Source organism: Geotrypetes seraphini, chromosome 5 (genome assembly GCF_902459505.1).
Source record: "Geotrypetes seraphini chromosome 5, aGeoSer1.1, whole genome shotgun sequence".
In the NCBI taxonomy this organism is placed as follows: Eukaryota; Metazoa; Chordata; class Amphibia; order Gymnophiona; family Dermophiidae; genus Geotrypetes; species Geotrypetes seraphini.
The window spans coordinates 264,852,994-264,875,127 of NC_047088.1; the positions used below are offsets into that span (position 1 = coordinate 264,852,994).

At 44.7% G+C, this 22,134-nt stretch overlaps 1 protein-coding gene across 1 annotated transcript in view; it reads right to left on the reverse strand.

The window, feature by feature from the left end:
* Positions 1–1,660: 1,660 nt before the first annotated feature.
* The window catches only part of LOC117360651 (motor neuron and pancreas homeobox protein 1-like), a 70,832-nt gene continuing 50,358 nt past the window's right edge, over positions 1,661–22,134 (reverse strand). The window contains exons 2-3 of the mRNA XM_033944751.1: positions 4,164–4,324; positions 1,661–2,156 (exon numbers count right to left, since the gene is read on the reverse strand). Of these exons, the coding sequence (XP_033800642.1) occupies positions 1,887–2,156; positions 4,164–4,324 (431 nt within the window). The 3' untranslated portion in view covers positions 1,661–1,886. The remainder of the gene's footprint in view (positions 2,157–4,163; positions 4,325–22,134) is intronic.

A 22,134-nucleotide genomic window follows, 5' to 3' on the forward strand; every position in this document is an offset into this window, starting at 1 on the left:
AGCATCGGCGCGGGACCAGGCAGGCGCAAGCCCCGAGCGCGGACCGGGGGAAAAGAAAGGCAGGATGACCCGGACCTGGCCGGCTGTGCACCCCTCCAAGCCGTGCACCCGGGCGGATCGTCCCCCTTCTAAATCCATTGTACTTGTCTTTTATTCAGTTCCACTAATGAGCATTGTGACAGGCAGTTCTTATGGGGCAGTTCTTGGAAGTATTTCTTTGTTTTTCTGTGCCTAAGTATTCTATTAATTTAACTTCCTTATTCCTGTGGGGATCTCCAAAGGGGACGAATGGAAGACGGCCGGTGGCAGGTGGTACTTTAGCAATTCTTACAGGTTGCCATAGGCCTCAGGAGCTGTCTTCCCTCTACCGTGGTCCTGCCCCTCCTCTAAGTCAGAGACAGGCTTGGGGCAGAGGGAAGACAGCTCCTGAGACCTATGGCAACCTGCAAGGATCGCTAAAGTACCAGCGATCCTCTCTGCAGACTGCTCCCTGCTGGAATTAGGTAAATGGATGTGGGGAGGGTAGGCCTTCGGGGGGGGGGGGGGGGAGGGAGTGCAGTCCTTCAAGGGGTAGTGCAGGCCTTCAGGGGGGGAGTCAACCTTTGAGGGGGAATGTGCATACCTTCAGGGGGGGTCAGGCCTTCAGGGGAGGGGGGCTGTATAATAAAAAAATATTTGAACATAAATACAAAGTACACTCGGTGTGTATATATATATATATATATGTTTAGCATTTTTATTGTTGGTAGATCATTTTGACTTGGTCATTTTAAAAGTAGCTCGCAAGCCCAAAAAGTGTGGGCACCCCTGCTCTAGGGTATACATATTCAGGGCTTCCAGTCTCTCCTCATACATCTTCTGGCGCAAGCCTCCTATTATTTTCATTGTCCTCCTCTAGACCGCCTCAAGTGTTCTTACGTTCTTCCCGGACATGTCCTCGTTTTCAAAGACATGGCCGGAGGTCTGGACAGCTTTCCAAATCCCGGCACTTTGTCCGTGTTTTTGAAAGCTTCCCGTCAGAATTGCGTTGGGAAGGGGCATCTGTCTGAGGGGGGCGGGCAGAATGGGGCATGACACAGGCAAAATTGGGTGGGCCTAGGGGCGTGGCCATGGGTCTGGATTTTCCTTCTGGGAAATCTGGTAACCCTACCCTTGCTCAGATCTCAACACAAAGCAACAGTGATGGCATCTCCTTTTTGAACACAGCCATCAACCGGCCTCTCTTTCCTGGGTGCAGAATGAACCCTGTTGTTTGGGAATGACCAGGCGGTGTGCAGAACCCAGACAGGTGGGCCCCCTCTATACAGCACCCACAGCTCACAGCTCATCCGCCTCTTCCTATCCAGCATTTCTCTTAGCTGGGGCTGAGTGGGAACGGCGGCAATCGCATTCGGAGTGCATGGGGGCTAAGCGGGCCTGCGCCTTCCCTTCTCAAGCACTTGTCTACAGAGGGACCTAGTTCAACTCCTCTGAGCTCTTTTGACCGTATGAATCCTCTTCGTCTGGAGGCTTTTAAAGTAGGTGAGCCTTGAGCTTGAAAAAGTTGCAAAACACTTTCGTATACACAGAACCTTCTGTTATAGTGTGTGGCAAGCATCTTTATGCAGAAACAGCAGAAACCATCTATCCCCCCCCCCCCCCCCAATATACTAATACACATTCTAATAGCAGAGTTAAATAGACTCCATGGACACATAAATTAAAATAGTCTTCCTGTAGGACAGGATCGGCCTGCAGCAGCCCACAGCTCTGAGCTGATCATTGTTCTACAAAGTCAGTGTGGCCCAGTGGGAGCCAAGCGGCCTCTGACATGGCAAAGGAAGGGCAGTGCTTCCCCCAGGAGTCAGTCTGAGCCCAATAAATACACCCATGGCAATCCTTCTTGTTCATAGGGCAGAGCCCCTCTTTCTGTCTGCGAGGCTCATTTCATCCTCAGAGCAAGAGGCTTCGGGGCTGTACTGGAAGTCTCTGTCGGTGGTGTGGCCGTTCAGCTTGATGCCTCTGTCCTCTTCCTCACCAAGCCGAGGCTCTTTGGGAGGCTTCTCAGGGGTCCTGCTGACCCCCTTCTGCTTTTCCACTTCGGCTTGGGCTGCCTGCTCCTTGGCTTTCCTGCTTCGCTTCCATTTCATCCGCCGGTTCTGGAACCAGATTTTTACCTGCAAGAGAAGAACGGAGTGAGCGCTGGGAGATTCCTCTCGTGTCTGGGGTGGAAACGTTTCAAGAGAGTCCAGTCTCCTGGGACATCAATTTAAAAACCTTTCTACTATGATACATATTGAAACACATGATAACCCCAACTATTCTAGCTTGTAAAGACTGTACTTTTCCTCCAATAACTTTTGAAGCACTAATATCTATAATTACAATTCTTAGATGTGGATAAATGTTAAATGTGGTCCTTCTACACATTTTCACATATTTCAGTTTCAAGTTACTGTATTGCCCAACTACAAAACCAGGCTATATTTAAAACTTTTCCAGAAAATCTTCCTCATCGTACAACCTCAGCCAGGACTCACCAGCAGCCATTCCTGGACCCCCCACTCCCCCCAGTCAGAAGTCAGCAGGAAGCAGCCTTGCAGGATATAAGGGAGGTGGAGATCGGATGGAGAAAGCAATGAGACAAGGAAAGAGAGACAATGAGTGAAAGAGAGGGAGAGAAAGAGGGAAAGGAGAAGAAAGAAAAGAGACAATGAGTGAAAGGGAGAGGGAGAAAGAGAAGAAGGAGCAGAGCAAAGAGAGGGGAAAGAGGAGGAAAGGGAAGGAGGGAGGAAGAAATAACCCAAATTACAGTTACCAGAGCTAGGGTCTACCTTGGAGGTTAGCGCCCAAGAAAGGGATCTGGGTATCATTGTAGACAATGATGAAACCTTCCGCTCAATGTGCGGCAGCGGCCAAAAAAGCAAACAAGATGCTAGGAATTATTAAAAAAGGGATGGTTAACAATAAGAATGTTATAATGCCCCTGTATCACTCCATAGTGCAACCTCAAATGGAGTATTGCGTTCAGTTCTGGTCTCCTTTTCTCAAGAAAGATATAGTGTCCTAGAAACGGTTCAAAGAAGAGCGACCAAGATGGTAAAGGGGATGGAACTCCTCTTGTAAGAGGAAAGACTAAAAAGGTTAGGGCTCTGCAGCTTGGAAAAGAGATGGGTGAGGGGAGATATGCTTAAAGTCTACAAAATCCTGAGTGGAGTAGAACGGGTACAAGTGGATCAATTTTTCACTCCATCAAAAATTACAAAGTCTAGAGGACACTTAATGAAGTTACAGGGAAATTCTTTTAAAACCAATAGGAGGAAATTTTTTTCCACTCAGAGAACAGTTAAGCTCTGGAACGCATTGCCAGAGGTTGTGGTAAGAGCGGATAACGTAGCTGGTTTTAAGAAAGGTTTGGACATGTTCCTGGAGGAAAAGTCCATAGTCTGTTATTGAGAAAGACATGAGGGAAGCCACTGCTTGCCCTGGATCGGTAGCATGGAATATTGCTACTCCTTGGGGTTTGGCCAGGTACTAGTGACCTGGGTTGGCCACCGTGAGAACGGGCTACTGGGCTTGATGGACTATTGGTCTGACGCAGTGAAGCTATTCTTATGTTGTTATGGAAGGGAGAGAGAGAAAGAGTATAAGAAGCAGATGAAATAAAGGAGAAAGGAGGCGGAGAAAGAGGAGGACATGGAGCAGATGAAACAGGGACAGTGAGTGAAATGAAAAGGGAGAAAGAAGATACACAACAAAGGCAAAAGGAGAGGAAAGAGAGGGACAGTGAGTGAAAGAGAACAAACAGCTGAGGGAACAACATAGAGGAAGAAAGAATAAACCAAGGGGAAAGGAGAAAGAGAGGAACCAGGACAGGGAAGCAATCAGAGCCTGCATCGCACGGAGAGCAGATGCATCTCTGAAGAGCTGATCATTCTGCAAGAACACAGAGGTTCAGTGAGTTGCTGAAGGTCACAGAAACGGAGCCTCCGATGTCTGATAACTACCCCACCAGCATCCTGTGTGACTTTCTGGAAATGAATCAGTTGTGACGAAGGCCTAGGCTCAAAGCAGCAGAACTCATTTTAAATTCATGTTTTCTCCCCGCTTATTCTCCTCACCCATTATACACCCTACACACATATATCCACACAAGACACACCTGTGTGTGCGCACATATATACCTGCGTCTCTGTCAGCATCAGGGACGTAGCCACCTCGAAGCGTTTGGGTCTGGACAGATACTTGTTGACTTTAAACTGGTTTTCTAGTTCCAGGAGCTGCTGGCTGGTGAAGGCTGTGCGAGGTCGCCTGCATTTGCCCATCAGACCAGCCTGTGGTGAAGCTGAGGAGGGAGAAGAGACATGTGTCAGGTGGAGACCACAGGAAACGCAGCGAGTGAGAGACAGGATAAGGGTGTCGAAGTTAAGCACATGAAGGTGATAGGCAAGGATTGTATCACGAATCAATTATACCTCATAAAGAATCACAATTGCAGGACTATTCCAGGACCTTCATCAGTCCCGAATCAAAAAACCAAACAAAAACTTCAGAGTGGAGAAAGGGTTAGTCCAGGCATGGGCGACTCCGGTCCTCGAGGGCCAGAATCCAATCGGGTTTTCAGGATTTCCCCAATGAATATGCATGAGATCTATTTGCATGCATTGCTTTCAACGCATATTCATTGGGGAAATCCTGAAAACCCGACTGGATTCTGGCCCTCGAGGACTGGAGTTGCCCATGTCTGGCTTCGTCTGTAGCTGGGGGCACCTTCTGCTCTAACCAAATTTTTCAGGCCTGAGATTCTAACCAGGTGGTTCTTGTCCTGGAAGCGTACACCTCAATAGATTGATTAGTACTAGGGTTACCATATGGCTCCAGAAAAAAGGAGGATGGATTGAAACATCCGGGTTTTACTTCCATTGCTTTCAGTGAAAGTAAAACCCAGATGTCTATCTGTCCTCCTTACTCCCATTGCTTTCAGTAGAAGTAAAACCTGGATGTCTCAATCCGTCCTCCTTTTTCTGGAGCCATATGGTAACCCTTCGTATACTATTTTTTTGCTTGCCTGGCTGTGATGAAGTGTGTGGGGGAGGAATGCAGTCTATCTGCCACTCAGGGCACATTTTGGGCTCAGGACGCTCCTGCTTGGTCATTAAGAAAAACTGAGGAATGCTACTTTGTTTTCTTTATACATTAGCTCCTGTCCAGGTGCATTTTGGGGGATGTAGTCCTTGCATGCTGAATTAGGTAGGTTAAACCCAGACCTGGTTTGTGTGATCTGGCACCACCTGTTATCCTGTGTTGTCTATCTTTCCTTAATGGTTTTACTGCTCCCTAGATATTAAAACTAAGAACAATTATCCTGGCTTTATTTAACTATTAAAATCAATTTTGTTAGCGGACCAGAACACCTTTATTAGTTTAAAGGTGTATTTCATTGCTCCCAGCTGCTACGAGGCTGTGATAAGGGGAGAGAAGCTGCTATCTCTCTCAGGAGTGAGTCCTAATCATTGCTGTGCTGAATTAGGTCGCTCAGAGCCAATGAGCAACAAACAGAGCATTGAGCAAGCCAGGCCTGGAAACTGAAGCAATCCACCCGCCAAAGTTCATTTCATAGAGATATAAAAAGCAATTAGAGTTTAATAGCACTGGGTACTAATTTTGCTTTTTTATGGTCTTGCTCAGGCTTTGCTTCCCCACCGCTCTCCCAGATCAGAGGGTGCCGACACTGGAGGAGCACAGTTGCTGGGATGAAAGTCTTAAAAGACCAAATAGACTTTGTGGAGGAAGGGGGGGGAGGGGGAGAGAGATTAGTACCCACATCAGCACAGGTGTGCTCCGTCTAGAAAGATGTTTGGGTCAATCTGATGCATTGTGATACCAAAAGGGAGGTTTGGGTTTCATTCCTACTATAGGCTCCAAACTTCCCAGCCCTAAAGGGCAGGTGAACTCTATTCAATGATAGAAGTAGCTCTAGAGGGAGCTTCATACAGCTGTCAACATAGGACAGCAGTCTGAAACTCAAACCCTATGCGGGGCCACATTTTGGATTTGTAGGTACTTGGAGGGCCGCAGAAAAATATAGTTAATGTCTTATTAAAGAAATGACAACTTTACATGAGGTAAAACTCATTATAGTAACTATAACGAGTTTTACCTCATGCAAAGTTGTCATATTGTTGTATTATAGTTTATAAATCTTTTCTTAATTGCTTCTGATAAATTCAGCTATACACAGCTGAAAGCAGTGCAACATGCAGAAAGTGGAAAAACTATCAAAGTATCAACTGCAAGAGAGACAAGGTACTATTTTGAGGCCCTCGGTATTCTAAAAAATGATTGTTTATGGAAAACTTGTGCCTTAAGTGTCCGGTGGTCGCGTCCGCAACTGCCTTAAGCTCTCACCTCCTCCAGCACCGGCTGCACTGCATCCAATGGTTACCTTACATTCTTGGGCTCCACCTCACAATCGCGTCCAGACGCAGGAAAGTGCTTGCGTGAGGTTACAACAGCTGCTGGATGTGACCATCGAACACTTAAAGCACAAGGTTTCCATAAAGAATCATTCTATATAATACCGAGGGTGGGCCGCGAGTTTCAGACCACTGACATAGGGGGTCTTCAGGCAACCCATCTCGCAAACAAGGACACTGAAAAACTATGAAAATCACAAGGCATTTGGACAGTGGTTACTTGCTGAAAAATTTAAGATGGGAGACAGTCCCACTGATCGCCTGATGAGAGCCAGATGAAAGGAATAAGTAGAGAGTCCAAGTATGATAACTTTCTGATGGGAGCCAGATGGAGGGATAAGATGAGAGGCCTTGCAGGACAACCTTGGTGATAATTAGATGAAAGGTTTTAAGGGGAGAGGTTGCAGGTTGAAAATCAGGGGCGGGAAACTACGAGGTGACACCAGGAAATTCTTTTTCACCGAAAGAGTGGTTGATCGCTGGAATAGTCTTCCACTGCAGGTGATTGAGGCCAGCAGCGTGCCTGATTTTAAGGCCAAATGGGATTGGCACATGGGATCTCTTCACAGGGCAAAGGTAGGGGAGGGACATTAAGGTGGGCAGACTAGATGGGCCGTGGTCCTTATCTACCGTCTATTTCTATGTTTCTATGTTTCTAACTGGTAATATAGTAGATGATGGCTGATGAAGGCCTTGCAGTCTTCCCAACAAGACAAACTCCCAGTATAGATGATATGATAACATGTGCCTACTTGACCTTGCCATATGGGGGGCACAGACTGTAGAAGTTTGCCCAGCACTGGCTTAATTTTCAGCTACTGTACCTGCCATTGAAGCCCACTCCAACCCCACCAGATCTGTCTAGCCATAATTGGGACACAGACCTTGGAACTCTACTCAGCACTAGCGATATTTCCAACCACTGGATTTGCCGCCTAAACACGTCTGAATTAAGAACATAAGAGCTGCCGTACTGGGAGAGACCGAAGGTCCATCAAGCCCAGAATCCTGTTTCCAACAGTGGCCAACTTGGGTTCCAAGTACCTGGCAGAAACCCAAAGAGCAGCAACATTCCAGAGCTGAGATTGTGATGTCATAATGCCTCATTCCACCAATGCCTCAGTGCCAACCGCATCAGTGATGTCACAATGGCTTCATTGTCCTAGATTTGGCTCACATAAGAATTGCCATACTAGGACAGAACGCAGGTCCACCAAGTCCAGCATCTTGTTTCCAACAGTGGCCAACCCAAGTACCCGGCAAGATCCCAAAAGAGTAAAACAGATTTTATGCTGCTTATCCTAGGAATAAGCCATGGATTTCCCCAAGCCATCTCAAGAATGGCCTATCGATTTCTCTTATAGGAAATGATCCAAACCTTTTTTAAACCCCGCCAAGCTAACTGATTTCACCACATTCTCCGGCAACGAATTCCAGAGTTTAATTACATGTTGTTCCAGGTGTGCCACGAAAGAGACAAGTTCATCACTGTTGGCACCGGTGCTGGCGCCTCTCCTCCTCTCTGACCCCCCCCCTCCCCGGCAATGGAGGGATTTCTAAACCCCGGCAGTTTTAGTAGCCTCCCTCTGTACTCTCATTACCTCTCACCTGGACTACTGCAACTTGCTTTTCGTAGGTCTTCCACTAAGTCATCACTCTTCCCTTCAATCTCTTCTGAATTCTGCTGCACTTCTCGTATTCCACCAGTGTCGTTAATGCTCACATTACCCCTCTCCTCAAGTTGCTTCACTGGCTCCCCATCCATTTCCACATACAGTTCAAACTCCTCTTCTTGACTTGCAATTGTATTCGCTCTGCAGTTCCTCAGTATCTCTCCTCTCTTATCCTTCCCTACCCTCTGCCCCAAGAACTCCATCAGCCAAGACTCTTGGCAGTACCCTTCTCCTACTCCATCCCTTCTACCTTGCTGTGCTGTATGCCTGGAACAACCTGCCTACCTTGGTACGTCGGGCTCCATCTCTGGCGGTATTCAGATCCAGGCTGAAAGCCCACTTTTTTGAAGCTGCGTTTAGGTCCTAACCCAACCAACTTGTAAAGCACCCATTTCTGCTGGTCAATCCCTCCATAGTCCCCCAGCCTATCTGCCTCATCATTTCTCTTCTAATTCTCTACCTGAGCATCGTATATAGATCCAGCCTTCTATCCCGTGTGTCTGTCATAATTAGATTCCGCTCAGCCATCTTTCTCCCCTTCGGTCTGTTCAGAATTAAGCTGCACAATTCATATTCCATGAGAGCCGCTATACTCACGTAGCCCTCTCCTAAAGTCACTTCATTGGCTCCCCATCGATTACCAAATACAAGTCAAACTCCTCTTGCTGACCTCCAAGTGCATTCACTCGGCAGCCCCTCATGATCTTTCTTCACTTATTTCCCCCTAGGCTCCCCCTGTGAGCTCTACTCAGCCTATAAGTTCCTCCTGTCTATAGCCTTCTCCTCCAGACTCCGTCCCTTCTGTCTCGCTGCCCTGGATGCCTGGAACAAACTGCCTGAATCCCTATTGCGGGGTCTGTCTTTGGCAGTGTTCAAGTCTATGTTAAAAGCCCACCTCTGAGACTGCCTCAACTCCGAACACATCTCACTTTAGGTTCTGCATCCCCCACACTATATGTCATGTCTCTCTGTCCGAGTTAGATTGTAAGCTCTTCTGAGAAGGGACATATATGAAATGTCAAAATGTACAGCACTGCGTACGCCTTTCAGTGCTATAAAAGTGATAAATAGTCGTAGTAGTAAGCTGTATTGGGCAGGGACTGTCTCTTGCATGTGTAGTGCGCAGTGCTTGTTGTTGGACTGACTTCATCCTGACTTCATCCAATCTTTTAGAAGGTTGGTTTCCAGAACTGTACCCAATGCTCTAACACCCCCTTTTACAAAACCCCCAAAACAGTTTTTAGCGCAGGCTGGCGTGCTGAATACTCTGCGCTGCTCCCAACACTCAAGAGTTCCTATGAGCATTTGGAACAGTGCAGAGCATTCAGCATGCCGGCCTGCTCTAAAAACCACTTCCAAGGTTTTGTAAAATGGGCTTTAATGAGATCTCACCAGAGTCTTATACAGAGGTACCAATACCTCCTTTTTCCTACTGGCCATACTTCTCCCTATGTAACCTAGCATCCATAAGAACATAAGAATTGCCGCTGCTGGGTCAGAACAGTGGTCCTCTGGTCAAAGACCAGCGTCCGAACTGAGACGAGCCCTACCTGCGTACGTTCTGGCTTTCACCGTCACCTTTTCAACCTGTTTGGCCACCTTAAGATCATGACATACAATCCCACCCAAGTCCTGCACATAAGTTCTTCACCCCCTAAACCAGGGGTAGGGAACTCCGGTCCTCAAGAGCCGTATTCCAGTCAGGTTTTCAGGATTTCCCCAATGAATATGCATTGAAAGCAGTGCATGCAAATAGATCTCATGCATATTCATTGGGGAAATCCTGAAAACCCGACTGGAATACGGCTCTCGAGGACCAGAGTTCCCTACCTCTGTGCTAGAGCCATGGAAAGGATCTTTCTATAATACAGGGGTAGGGAACTCCGGTCCTCGAGAGCCGTATTCCAGTTGGGTTTTCAGGATTTCCCCAATGAATATGCATTGAAAGCAGTGCATGCATATAGATCTCCTGCATATTCATCGGGGAAATCCTGAAAACCCGACTGGAATACGGCTCTCGAGGACCGGAGTTCCCTACCCCTACCCTAAACTGTACCGTTCCCTCGGGTTTTTGCAACCCTTTGCATTTCTTAGCATTAAATCATAGCTGCCAAATTTCAGACCATTCTTCAAGCTTTGCGAGGTCCTTCCTCATGTCATTTGCACCATCAAGGGTGTCTGCTTTGTTGCAGATTTTGATATCATCCACAAAGAGGCAAATCTTACCAGACAGCCCTTCAGCAATGCTCAAAAGAACACCAGTCCCTGATCAAACTGTGCTTTGTTGATGACTCCTTGCTAACAGATGTTATTATGGTGTTCAAACAAAACATAAAATGCATCCTACACATGCAAATTGTCAGCTGATAAAGTTTCCTGAACCTTACTTAACCTGTAAACGGCCTTGACTACATATTATGCATGTACAACCTGTAACTTGTTCTGAGTCAGCTCTTTGGGGAGAGCAGGGTAGGCTGCTGTTTTAGGGAACTAAATATCAACAAATACAAAAGTCATTTAAGCTGATAACTCTACATACTACTGTTACTACAGATCACTTATATAGCGTTGAAAGGCATATAGAGCGCTGTACATTGTGACATTTACAGACGGTCCCTTCTCAGAAGAGCTTACAATCTAACTTGGACAGACAGAAAGACATGACATATAGGGTTGGGGATGCAGAACCCAAGGTGAGAGCAGTTAGGAGTCGAAAGCACTCTCAAAGAGGTGGGATGACATTTATAGACGGTCCCTGCTCGGAAGAGCTTACAATCTAACTTGGACAGACAGAAAGACATGACATATAGGGTTGGGGATGCAGAACCCAAGGTGAGTGCAGTTAGGAGTCGAAAGCACTCTTAAAGAAGTAGACTAAAATATATAGACGGTCCCTGCTCGGAAGAGCTTACACCTAACTTGGACAGACAGAAAGACATGACATATAGGGTTGGGGATGCAGAACCCAAGGTGAGAGCAGTTAGGAGTCGAAAGCACTCTCAAAGAAGTGGACTGACATTTATAGACGGTCCCTGCTCGGAAGAGCTTACATCTAACTTGGACGGACAGAAAGACATGACATATAGGGTTGGGGATGCAGAACCCAAGGTGAGTGCAGTTAGGAGTCGAAAGCACTCTTAAAGAGGTGGGCTGACATTTATAGATGGTCCCTGCTTGGAAGAGCTTACAATCTAACTTGGACAGACAGAAAGACATGACATATAGGGTTGGGGATGCAGAACCCAAGGTGAGTGCAGTTAGGAGTCGAAAGCACTCTCAAAGAAGTGGACTGACATTTATAGATGGTCCCTGCTCGGAAGAGCTTACAGTCTAACTTGGACAGACAGATATGACATTAGTTAAGGATGCAGAACCCAAGGTGAAAGGAGTTAGGAGTCGAAAGCACTCTCAAAGAGGTGGGATGACATTTATAGACGGTCCCTGCTCAGAAGAGCTTGCAATCTAACTTGGACGGACAGAAAGACATGGCATATAGGGTTGGGGATGCAGAACCCAAGGTGAGAGCAGTTAGGAGTTGAAAGCACTCTCAAAGAGGTGGGATGACATTTATAGACGGTCCCTGCTCGGAAGAGCTTACAATCTAACTTGCATAGACAGACATGACAGAGAATTGAGGATGTAGAACCCAAGGTGAGAGCAGTTAGGAGTCGAAAGCACTCTCAAAGAGGTGGGATGACATTTATAGACGGTCCCTGCTCGGAAGAGCTTACAATCTAACTTGCATAGACAGACATGACAGAGAATTGAGGATGTAGAACCCAAGGTGAGAGCAGTTAGGAGTCGAAAGCACTCTCAAAGAGGTGGGATGACATTTATAGACGGTCCCTGCTCTGAAGAGCTTACGAGTAACTCGGACAGACATGACATATAGGATTGGGGATGCAGAACCCAAGGTGAGAGCAGTTAGGAGTCGAAAGCACTCTCAAAGAGGTGGGATGACATTTATAGACGGTCCCTGCTCAGAAGAGCTTGCAATCTAACTTGGACAGACAGAAAGACATGACATATAGGGTTGGGGATGCAGAACCCAAGGTGAGAGCAGTTAGAAGTCGAAAGCACTCTCAAAGAGGTGGACTGACATTTATAGACGGTCCCTGTTTGAAAGAGCTTACAATCTAACTTGCATAGACAGACATGACATAGAGAATTGAGAATGCAGAACCCAAGGTGAGAGGAGTTATTTTGGCTCCTAAGTGCTGGCAGATCTGTGCTGTGTTCATCATGGCCTACTCTCGTGCAGAAACATCAGGGAAGGGGGTAGGTAGATTGATAATTGCACGATATACTGTGTTCACCTGTCTCTGCAACAAACACCTTGAGAGCAGATTTTTGCAGTTCTGCAAACTGAGAAAGGTTTAGGTACACAAACAGGATCTCTCGGGTTCTGACATGAGTGCCAGCAAGAAAGGGGGGGAGGGTGGGGGGTGGAAGAACACACACTGGTTCCGCCACATCTTCTGTTTTACATGTAATAAATAGAAATAAAACAAGAAAAGAAAAGAAGATGATACCTTTGTATTGGACTAACTTAGTACATTTTTAATAGCTTTTGAAGGCAATTTGTTTTACTTGTAATTAAAGGGAGGGGATGTTGCGATCATGTGCTTTTGACATATAAGATCAAAGTAAAGCTTTGAAAGAAGATCATTAGAGACCTCCCAAAACATGACATTGAAAATATTCTATCAGACTATTGGATAAAACTAGACAACGGATTTGCCTGCCTTGATGCAGGAGATAGAGAACCCGAAGCTAAAAACCCCAACCATTCCAGAAGAGAAAGAGAGCCAAGAAATCACATTGGATCTCAGAAGAAACCCAAAAGAAGAGAAGCAACTTTCCGGTGATAGAGAAAAAGTCTCTAATGAACCGATTGTCTCAAGATCAAGTTCAGCAAGACAAAGAACAATATCTAAAGGATATCTGTCAGAAAATGAAAATCGGAACACTAAATTCGTATATCAAGACATTGAGAAATTGCAACAGAAATTCCATCCTCGATGAAACGATATTGAATTATCCAGAAAGCATTAAAAAGAGATGGAAAGAATATACAGAAAATCGATACAAAAAAGGCAATGAGGAACATTGGGGAAATTAAACAGGAAAGTGACACCGAAGAAGAACCAGATATTTTAAAAGAAGTCATAGCAGCAATTAAAGTTTTATTGAAAAACAAGTCACTTGGCATCGACGGTATGCCAACTGAATTAATTAAAGGCTCAGAAGGTGCTATCATGGCCCTCACTTGACTATGTCAACAGATTTGGAAGGGAAAAAACCATGGCCAACCGATTGGAGATCACTGTTCATACCTATACCGAAGATGGTTTCAGAAAAGGTTGAGAAACAAGAAACATTATTGCCAAAGTTAGATTGATATTGGAGAAGAGCAAAGAATACCAAAAGCCTCTATACTTTTGCTTCATCAACTACAGCAAAGCTTTAGTTTATGTGGATCACGATAAACTAAGGAGAACTCTAGCACAAATGGGAATACCCAAACACGTAACTCAACTCATAAAGAGCCTCCTGTTCAATCTTTACGGCAAAGCCATCTTCAGAAAAACACATTTGGAAGAGCAATGGTTTTAAAGCTGGTGGCTGAATATAAACCAGTGCTATGCAGTTGATGATATATCTGTGTTTCTCAACTCGGTTCTGGAGTAACCCCTTGCCAGTCAGATTTTCAGAGTATCCACATTGAATTTGCATAAACTTGATTTGCATATACTAATTAATGCATTTCTTAAGCATTAATTCAGTACCTGCAGGTCCCTCCCTTCCTGGCCTTATCCCTTCACCAGCTCCCTTAACACTTGCTTTCCAGACTCACACAATCACTACAGGTTTCCGAGTATCAGAAACTTCAGTGATTCTTCAAGGCTTTACACTGAGGGAGCTGAAGCCTTTCAAGGAGGTCATAGGCTCTCTGTTGTCTCAAAATGCTGAGTAGTTTGGCCATGAACCTGTTGAGGGGAGGGCAGGGCAGGGCACACGTGCTGTATAGAGTAGGGATTTTCTGCTTCATATGTCCAAGAATACAAACCAAAGCCACCAGCATTAACCAGGTCCTTGTGTACAGAGTGGAAACTCCTCTGGGCAACGCCTTCCGTTTACCCTCACACTCGTTCCTACTAGATATCATGTGTAGGGACAGGTCCCTCTACTGCAGTGGTCTCAAACTTGCGGCCCGGGGTGCCACATGCGGCCCACCAGGTACTATTTTGAGGCCCTTGGTATGTTTATCATAATCACAAAAGTAAAATAAAAGTTTCTTGATCATATGTTTCTTTAGCTATAAATGACAATATTATTATTATTATTATTAAGACTTAGCCAAAAGGAAAGATTTATAAACTATAAAGAGTTTTACCTCATGCAAAATTGTCATTTCTTTAATAAGACATTAACTATTTTTTTCTGCGGCCCTCCAAGTACCGACAAATCCAAAATGTGGTCCTGATCTCTATCACTGCTTACCTAGAGAAACTCACCTGTATCTTTCTGTGAGTTCTAATCCCAGCTCTGTAACAGACTTTCTGTGTAACCCAGGGCCAGTCATTTTATCTTCCTGTGCTTCAGGTCTAATCTCAGCTCTCTTGCTGACTCTCTCTGATCCTCTCTTTTCCCTGTGCCTCAGTTCTAATCCCAGCCCTGTCAATGACTTTCTTTGTGACCCTGGAGTGAGTCACTTCATCTCTCTTTGTTTCAGCTCTAATTCCAACTGGGCTGCTTTGAAATCTTTGTCTGAACATAGGGCTAGATTCACTAACCTCACGGATCCGATCCATTAGTGATCTGATCCGTGAGGTTGCTGGCCGCCCAATTCACGACACAATCACATGCAAATGGGGGTGATCGGAATCATGCCCCCAACTGACCGCACAGATTGCTGAATAGCGATCCCGATGCATGCGCAGACCATCTTCTTTGCCTGTAGATGGTCTGCGCATGCTTGCAGAGCTTTTGAATTTTTTTTTTACTTTTTTACTTCACGAGCCCCTGGTTTTAACCTGCTTTAAACCCACGGGTTACAGCTTTACCAAATGTATTCAATTTCACAAGGCATGTCTGATTGGTCATAAATGCATTTTGCAATATTGTTTACAGAAAGATCCTCCTCGTTATTGGCATTGGAGGAACCAATTTCATCGTTTAATTTTATGTGAGGTTTGGGAGGTTCGTAAATTTCCTAGAAGAACTCATTTATTTTTGAAAATTTGGGACCTTTATATACAAAATTTATCCTCTAGAGCAAGAAGTATGATTCTTAATGCTTTATATTGAAGTTTTGGAAATGTTCTTTGCATTTTAATTCAAGGGTAAGGGTGGGAATAGGAGGGATGATAGTAATACGTGTAGAATTACTTGAATTGTATTTTTGTTTAATTCATTTATTACAATGTTATAATTATTATTAAAACAATGGGGGGGGGAGAGGCGAATGGGGGGTATGGGAAGGGGGAAGGAAACAGGGAGAGTGTTTTGAGAGATGTAATGGGTAATATGGAAATATATTTTGAAGGAATGATAGACATATGATAAAATATAGATGGTGAATATAAATGTAATGACTATTTTATTGTATTATATTATTGGATATTTATTGGCTTCCTTCAATAAAATGTTATAAACTAATTCTATCATAGGATTCCTCCCCAATTCCAGTTTGCACTCTCGTTCCGATTGCCTGTCTTCCTCTCAGGCATACTCTACATTTCTCTGGCGGTTTCTGCCTCACTGAACCGCAGCCATCACCCCTCAACCCATTGCAAATACACACTGGGCTTTTCTTGATCTTTGTCTAACAAATCAATTTCATTGTTTAATTTTATTTGAGGTCTGGGAGGTTCGTAAATTTCCTAGAAGAACTCAGTTATTTTTGAAAATTTGGGACCCCTATATACAAAAATTATCCTCTAGAGCAAGAAGTATGATTCTTAATGCTTTATATTGAAGTTTTGGAAATGTTCTTTGCATTTTTAATACTTGGTAATTGATGTCACCTTTCATTCTAGGGTCAGGGTGGGAATAGGGGGATGATAGTAATATATGTGGAGTTATTTGAATTGTATTTTGTTTAATTCATTTATTACAATGTTATAATTAAAATTAAAACAATGGGGGGGAAGGGGGGGAGAGGTGAATGGGGGGGGGAAAGGGAAGGGGTGAAGGACAGAGTCAGTACTCCTGAATATCATTGATGACAGCTGGTCGATACTCGACAAAGGCAGCAACGCCCTACTAGTCCTACTTGACCTCAGCGCTGCTTTTGATACTGTTGACCATCACCTCCTCTTATCCAGACTCTATGACTTTGGAATTAAGGACTCTGCCCTCCAGTGGTTCACCTCCTTCCTTCACCAAACAACCCAAACAGTCCTACTAGGGACGCACAAATCTAACCCTAAGCCTATCAAATACGGCGTTCCCCAAGGCGCCCTTCTATCCCCCCTTCTATCCTCCTCCTATTTAACCTCTACATCAGACCTGTCATTGATATAGCCCAGAAGTACGTTAAAATCCACTCCTATGCCGATGACATCCAGCTGCTCCTCCCACTTGGCGAAAACCAATCATCCCAAATTGCCAACCTCCAACACTGCCTCTCTGACATGGAAACCTGGATGACAAACAACAAACTACAGCTGAACGCCTCCAAGACCAAACTTTTATGGATCAGGAAAAAGAGTACCAAATACACACGTCCAACACTATCATGGGACTCCACCTTACTAACTGCAGCAGATCAAGTACGCAGCCTAGGAGTAACATTAGACAGCCACCTGTCCCTGTCCACCCACATATCTCAAGTAGTCTCTACCTCCTACTACTTCTGCCAACTGAGAAGGATCAAACCCTACAACTGTTTGACCTAGCCCATCTCCTCTACACCTATGTCCTCTCCAGGATGGATTACTGCAACTCCCTATTTAATGGAGTAGCCAAAAAAGATCTCAAGCACCTCCAGCGGGTACAAAATGCAGCGATCTGCCTCCTACACAGCCTCAACTACCACAATCCCATCTCCCCAGCCCTCCGCGCTGAACACTGGCTTGCAATTACCTAACGCTGCGCATTCAAGGCCTTGGTAATAGCGCATAAAAGAATTTACGCCACCACCCCTACCTACATAACATCCAAGCTAGCCCTGTACACCCCCAACCGCCCCCTCCGCTTGGAAATGGAGAAAAGCCTATGCATCCCCCAGGAAAGTCCCTCCTGTCAGAAACTGCCCGCAAACGCTCCTACAGCCACTTCAACCCCCAACTCTGGAACCAACTCCCCCCACAAATGAGATTACAGAACTCATTGATGACTTTCCGGAAGACGGTAAAGACCCTACTCTTCAACTAAAATTCACCCAAGTCTACGCCTTACCTCAATTAACCCCCCCTCTCCTCTACCCTCCATTCTATACTTCTACTTAAATTGCTTTGGAATAACCTTACTTCCCCACTGCAGACTCAGGTCTCCTTCCAACTATTCCGTAAGCACCTGAAAACCAGTCTTTTCACAAAAACGTAACGCTCTCCTACCCCTCTATACTCAATCCACCAAACTCAATGTGCTATTCTTTTCCTTTATTAAGCTCTTGTAAACCGTGCCGAGCTCTATATTTATGGAGAGGATGCGGTATATAAACTTAAGGTTTAGTTTAGTTTAGTTCTTGTATTTAAACGACTGTATAGTCTTTGTATTGTCCAAATGTACTCCACTGTGAATGTTTGCTTGTAGGCTGTTCTGAGCTACTGGGAGGACGGGATAAAAATCGAAATAAATAAATAAATAAGGAAACGGGGAGTATATTGAGAGATGTAATAGGTAATTTGGAAATTTAGTTTGAAGGAATGATAGATATATGATGAAAAATTAATATGTCATGATTATTTTATTGTATATTTATTGAAGTTCTTCAATAAAATGTTATAAAGCAAACCCACGTGTTAAAAGCACGGGCTTGTACTGCGGTGACGGGCAGGAGAGCAGGGCAGTCAGAAAGGACCTCAGAAGTCGGTTAGTTTTGGGATCGGCCTGCCCAGTCGGTGTCCCTCATATTTTTTTTTAGTGAATCACTACCTGCCCATATTTGCATACCGTTCCCCCTCATTTGCATGCGTGGATCAGATCAGGTGCAGATCGGATCGGGAGTAAGGTTAGTGAATCGGGTTGGGGTCGTTAAGTGATCGCAAAGAAGTCAGGTCCCAATCGGTGTCCTTAGTGACCATAGCGTGGTTACAAAGGACCTCCAGCCACTGTTTCACCCCAGACCCTGCTTCATCTCAGCTTCTTTTGCCCTTAAACTGCGCTTTCTACCCATTTTATTTATTGTAGTATTTATATGCCACTTGTGGTCTAAGTGGTTTTGCATTCAGGTACTCAAGCATTTTTCTCTGTCTGTCCTGGTGGGCTCACAATGATATTTATAAATAACATCTAATGTACCTGGGGCAATGGGGGAATTAAGTGACTTACCCAAGGTCACAAGGAACAGCGTGGGTTTGAACCCATAACCTCAGGGTGCTGAGGCTGTAGCTCTAACCACTGCGTCACTCTAGAAATCAAAATGTAGTGGAAGTGAGTCAAGTCTAGACATCACTGATGAGGTTGGCTCTTATTGGTGGAATGAGGCAAACATTTTTGTGGATATCTTTTGTTTCATGTGTAAATCAAGGAAAATTTTTGTTGTTTACCTGCAATTACATCACTTTCTTTTCCAGAGATAAATAAAACAAAAAGATTTGTGACCATTTCTCACGAAGGAACTGAATGTTTCATGGGGTGTCCTAATTTTTCACATGACTGTATAGTAGAGCAATGTTTCCCAGCTCGGTCCTGAAGTCCCCCCTGGCCAGTCAGGTTTTCAGGTTATCCACAATTAATATGCATAAACTTGATTTGCATGCACTGCCTCCATTATATGCAAATTTATTTCATGTATATTCATTGTGGATATCCTGAAAACCTGACTGGCCAGGGGGGACTCCAGGACCGAGTTGAAAAACAGTGCAGTAGATGACGGCAGTTCAGGGACCTGCAGGGTCCATCCAGTCTGCCTAAAGAGGTAAAGTCCTGGTATATATGATATGATAACATTTGCATACCCTCTGCAAGAAGCTCCCCACTATTCTCTCTGTCCTAATTAGATTGCAAGCTCTTCTGAGCAGGAACTGTCTACTGTCACCTTTCAGCGCTATAGAAATGAGAAATAGTAGTAGTCGTAGTATTTGATCGTGAACTGTTCTTGGGATTTTCAGGGCAAAGACCGTAGAATCCTGCCTGGCACCAGCTTAATTTTCAATGGCAGGAGTTATCGTTGAAATCCACTCCAGCCCAACTGAGACATAGACCGTAGAAGTCCGCCCAACACTAGCCTTACTTCCCAAATACTGGATTTGCTGTTCAAACACAGCTAAGTATTGTTTTAATTTCATTCTTTTTCCATACAGGAATCCTTTGTGCTTATTCCACACATTCATAAATCCCAGCAGCAGAGTTCTAAACTTGCATCAGGTTTTCCTCTCTGCCGGGTCCTGCAATCGCAGAAGCAGGAAATAGGCAGGACCCGGCAAAGAGGAAGACCTGATGCCAGCAAGAGCAGCAAGTTTAGAACACTGCTGTCGTCCATGATAAAAGACAATTTTTTTTGGGGGGAGGGTAAGAGAGAAAAGGGAGGGTTTGAGGAGGAGAGGAGTAATGTTTTCTTTTTTGTATATTTGTGTTCATAATTATGTATTTTTGCTTGTTAGCCATGTAGGTTGTAAGCTGATTATACATTTTTTAAAGGAGAAGGAGAGGAGAAAAAGATGCCAGACCATGAGGAAGGAGATAAGAGATGGAGGGAGGGAAAGGAAGGAGAGGAGATGCCAGACCAATGGAGGGGGGGGATAGAAAGAAAGAAAGAAACCAGAGCATGGAAGGGAAGGAGAGGAGAGAGATGACAGGGAATGGGGGATGGAGAAAAACTGAGAGGTGATGAATCTGAAATTAATCATGTATAAAGGAGAGAAGAGGCTTAGGATAGATACAGTTTATGGAAGGGGCATAGAAAAAGGGAAGATGCCATATGGAAGGGAGAGTGTGGACAGTGGATGAAAGGGGCAGAGAGAGCAGATGCTGGATGGAAAGAAGAGAGTGAAGCGATGAGGAAAACAGAAACCAGAGGTAACAAAAGGTTTTTAAAAAAAATGTTGTTTTAGAATAAAGTAGTATTGTAGCTGTATTGATAAATGTTAATAAATAGAAAATGGAAATAAAGTAATCTTCTTACTGGACTAATTGTAATATAGTTTTTACTAACTTTCACAGACCAAAACTCCCTTCCTCAGGTCAGGACAGGGCACTGTAACAGCACTATACTCCACTGACCTGAGGAAGGAAGTTCTGGCCTCTGAAAACAAACTGAAAATGTATTAGTCCAATAAAATGGTATTTTCCATTTTTTGTTTTATCTCTTTTTGTTAATTTGTAAAATGATGATTGTTATTTGTTAACTTTTTCAAATTTACATCTGCTATCTTTTCTCCCCTTTTTAGAAAACCATAAAAGCAGTTATTAGTACAGGCCAGCACACTGAATGCTCTGTGCTGCTCCCGATGCAGAGTATTGAGCGTACCGGCTTGCGCTAAAAACCGCTTTTCTAGTTTTGTAAAAGGTGGGGTTTCTATTTTGTATAGTATTAGTGGACACGAGTCACTGTTTCTGTGGTGTTGCATTGTATGCAGAGTCTGGCTTCTTGGCAGTTCATTGTAACTTTTGTCTACATATTTAATTTGTGATTACTTATTCCATACTGGGTGAGGGTATATGTGTATTCTACGTATATGAAAGGACATGGTTTTCTGTTAACATTGACTGTGCAGGATCGATCTGTATTAATCTGGCTTGTTTAGTTTTTCAATGGGTGTATCGATGTTCTAGTGCACACTGCAGTGTTTAAGATGCTGCCTTTTCCTAGGTGCTCCCTTATTGTGTGACTTGTAGATTATTACTAAAATATAATTTTTTTGTATAGGTGAGGCGGGTGTTAAAAATGATCGGGCCTAGGTGTCAAATATATTAGGTACGCCACTGCATTCCCCAAACAACCCAACTCCAAGAAGACCCAGACCTGGTGCTCCAGGGGCAGCTTCTGACCTAACACTGTCTGTGGGCTGGGCCTTGACAAGCCCCTGAGCAGGAAATGGGAATAGGGACCAAGTCCTGAGCCAGGCTAACCCTTACAGGCTGATCCACTTCTGCTTTGTCCCATTGCATCTGTGAACTTGTAGTTGCAGGTTCCCACAGGTCAAACCAGAGAAGGATAAGATGATTGGGATAAAGCTGGATCAGATGAAGGCGAGAGAGAATCAGGGAAGCAGCAGGGTGTAGGAGGAACCCCTTTCTCAGATCTATGTTGGCACTGAATTGTGATGCCCCGATGCAGGCGATTTCCTTTCTGAAATTATTATGATGCAAGTGGCTAAATTCCTACCTCTGGTGGTATTTTCTGGATGAAGAGGAGCAAATATTGACCTGGTTCTAGCATTCTGAGTTCAGAAGAAGTGAAATGCTCAAAGGGGTGGATTATGTGCTGGGTTCCTCCCCTGTTAGCTTTGTCATGCTGCCAGCAGTGGCCTGAACTAGCTGGGATCAGGACAGATCCGAAAGCAGCAGAGCAGAGGGTGATTTACCCCGTCTGCTGTATCTGCCTGGAGCACTGGTTCTTACGAGCACGTTTTCTTACTGGGCGCCCATCTGTCTTTGCTCTTATTCTCTCTTTTCTGGACCAGCGCAATCAGGGCTATACTCGGAGCTGTGCGGGCAGGACACAAGAGAGACGGGTGCAAAAACCTCTGCCCGTTTCTTGTCTGTGCTTCAGAGGCTGCAGCATAGTGGATGGGGTGGGACATAGGCATCAGAATGGGGGGCCTTGGTCCCCTCAAAATTGGCAGTAGAAACCTCGTGGCATGTCCCAGGATTATCCGATCTGTGGTATTATC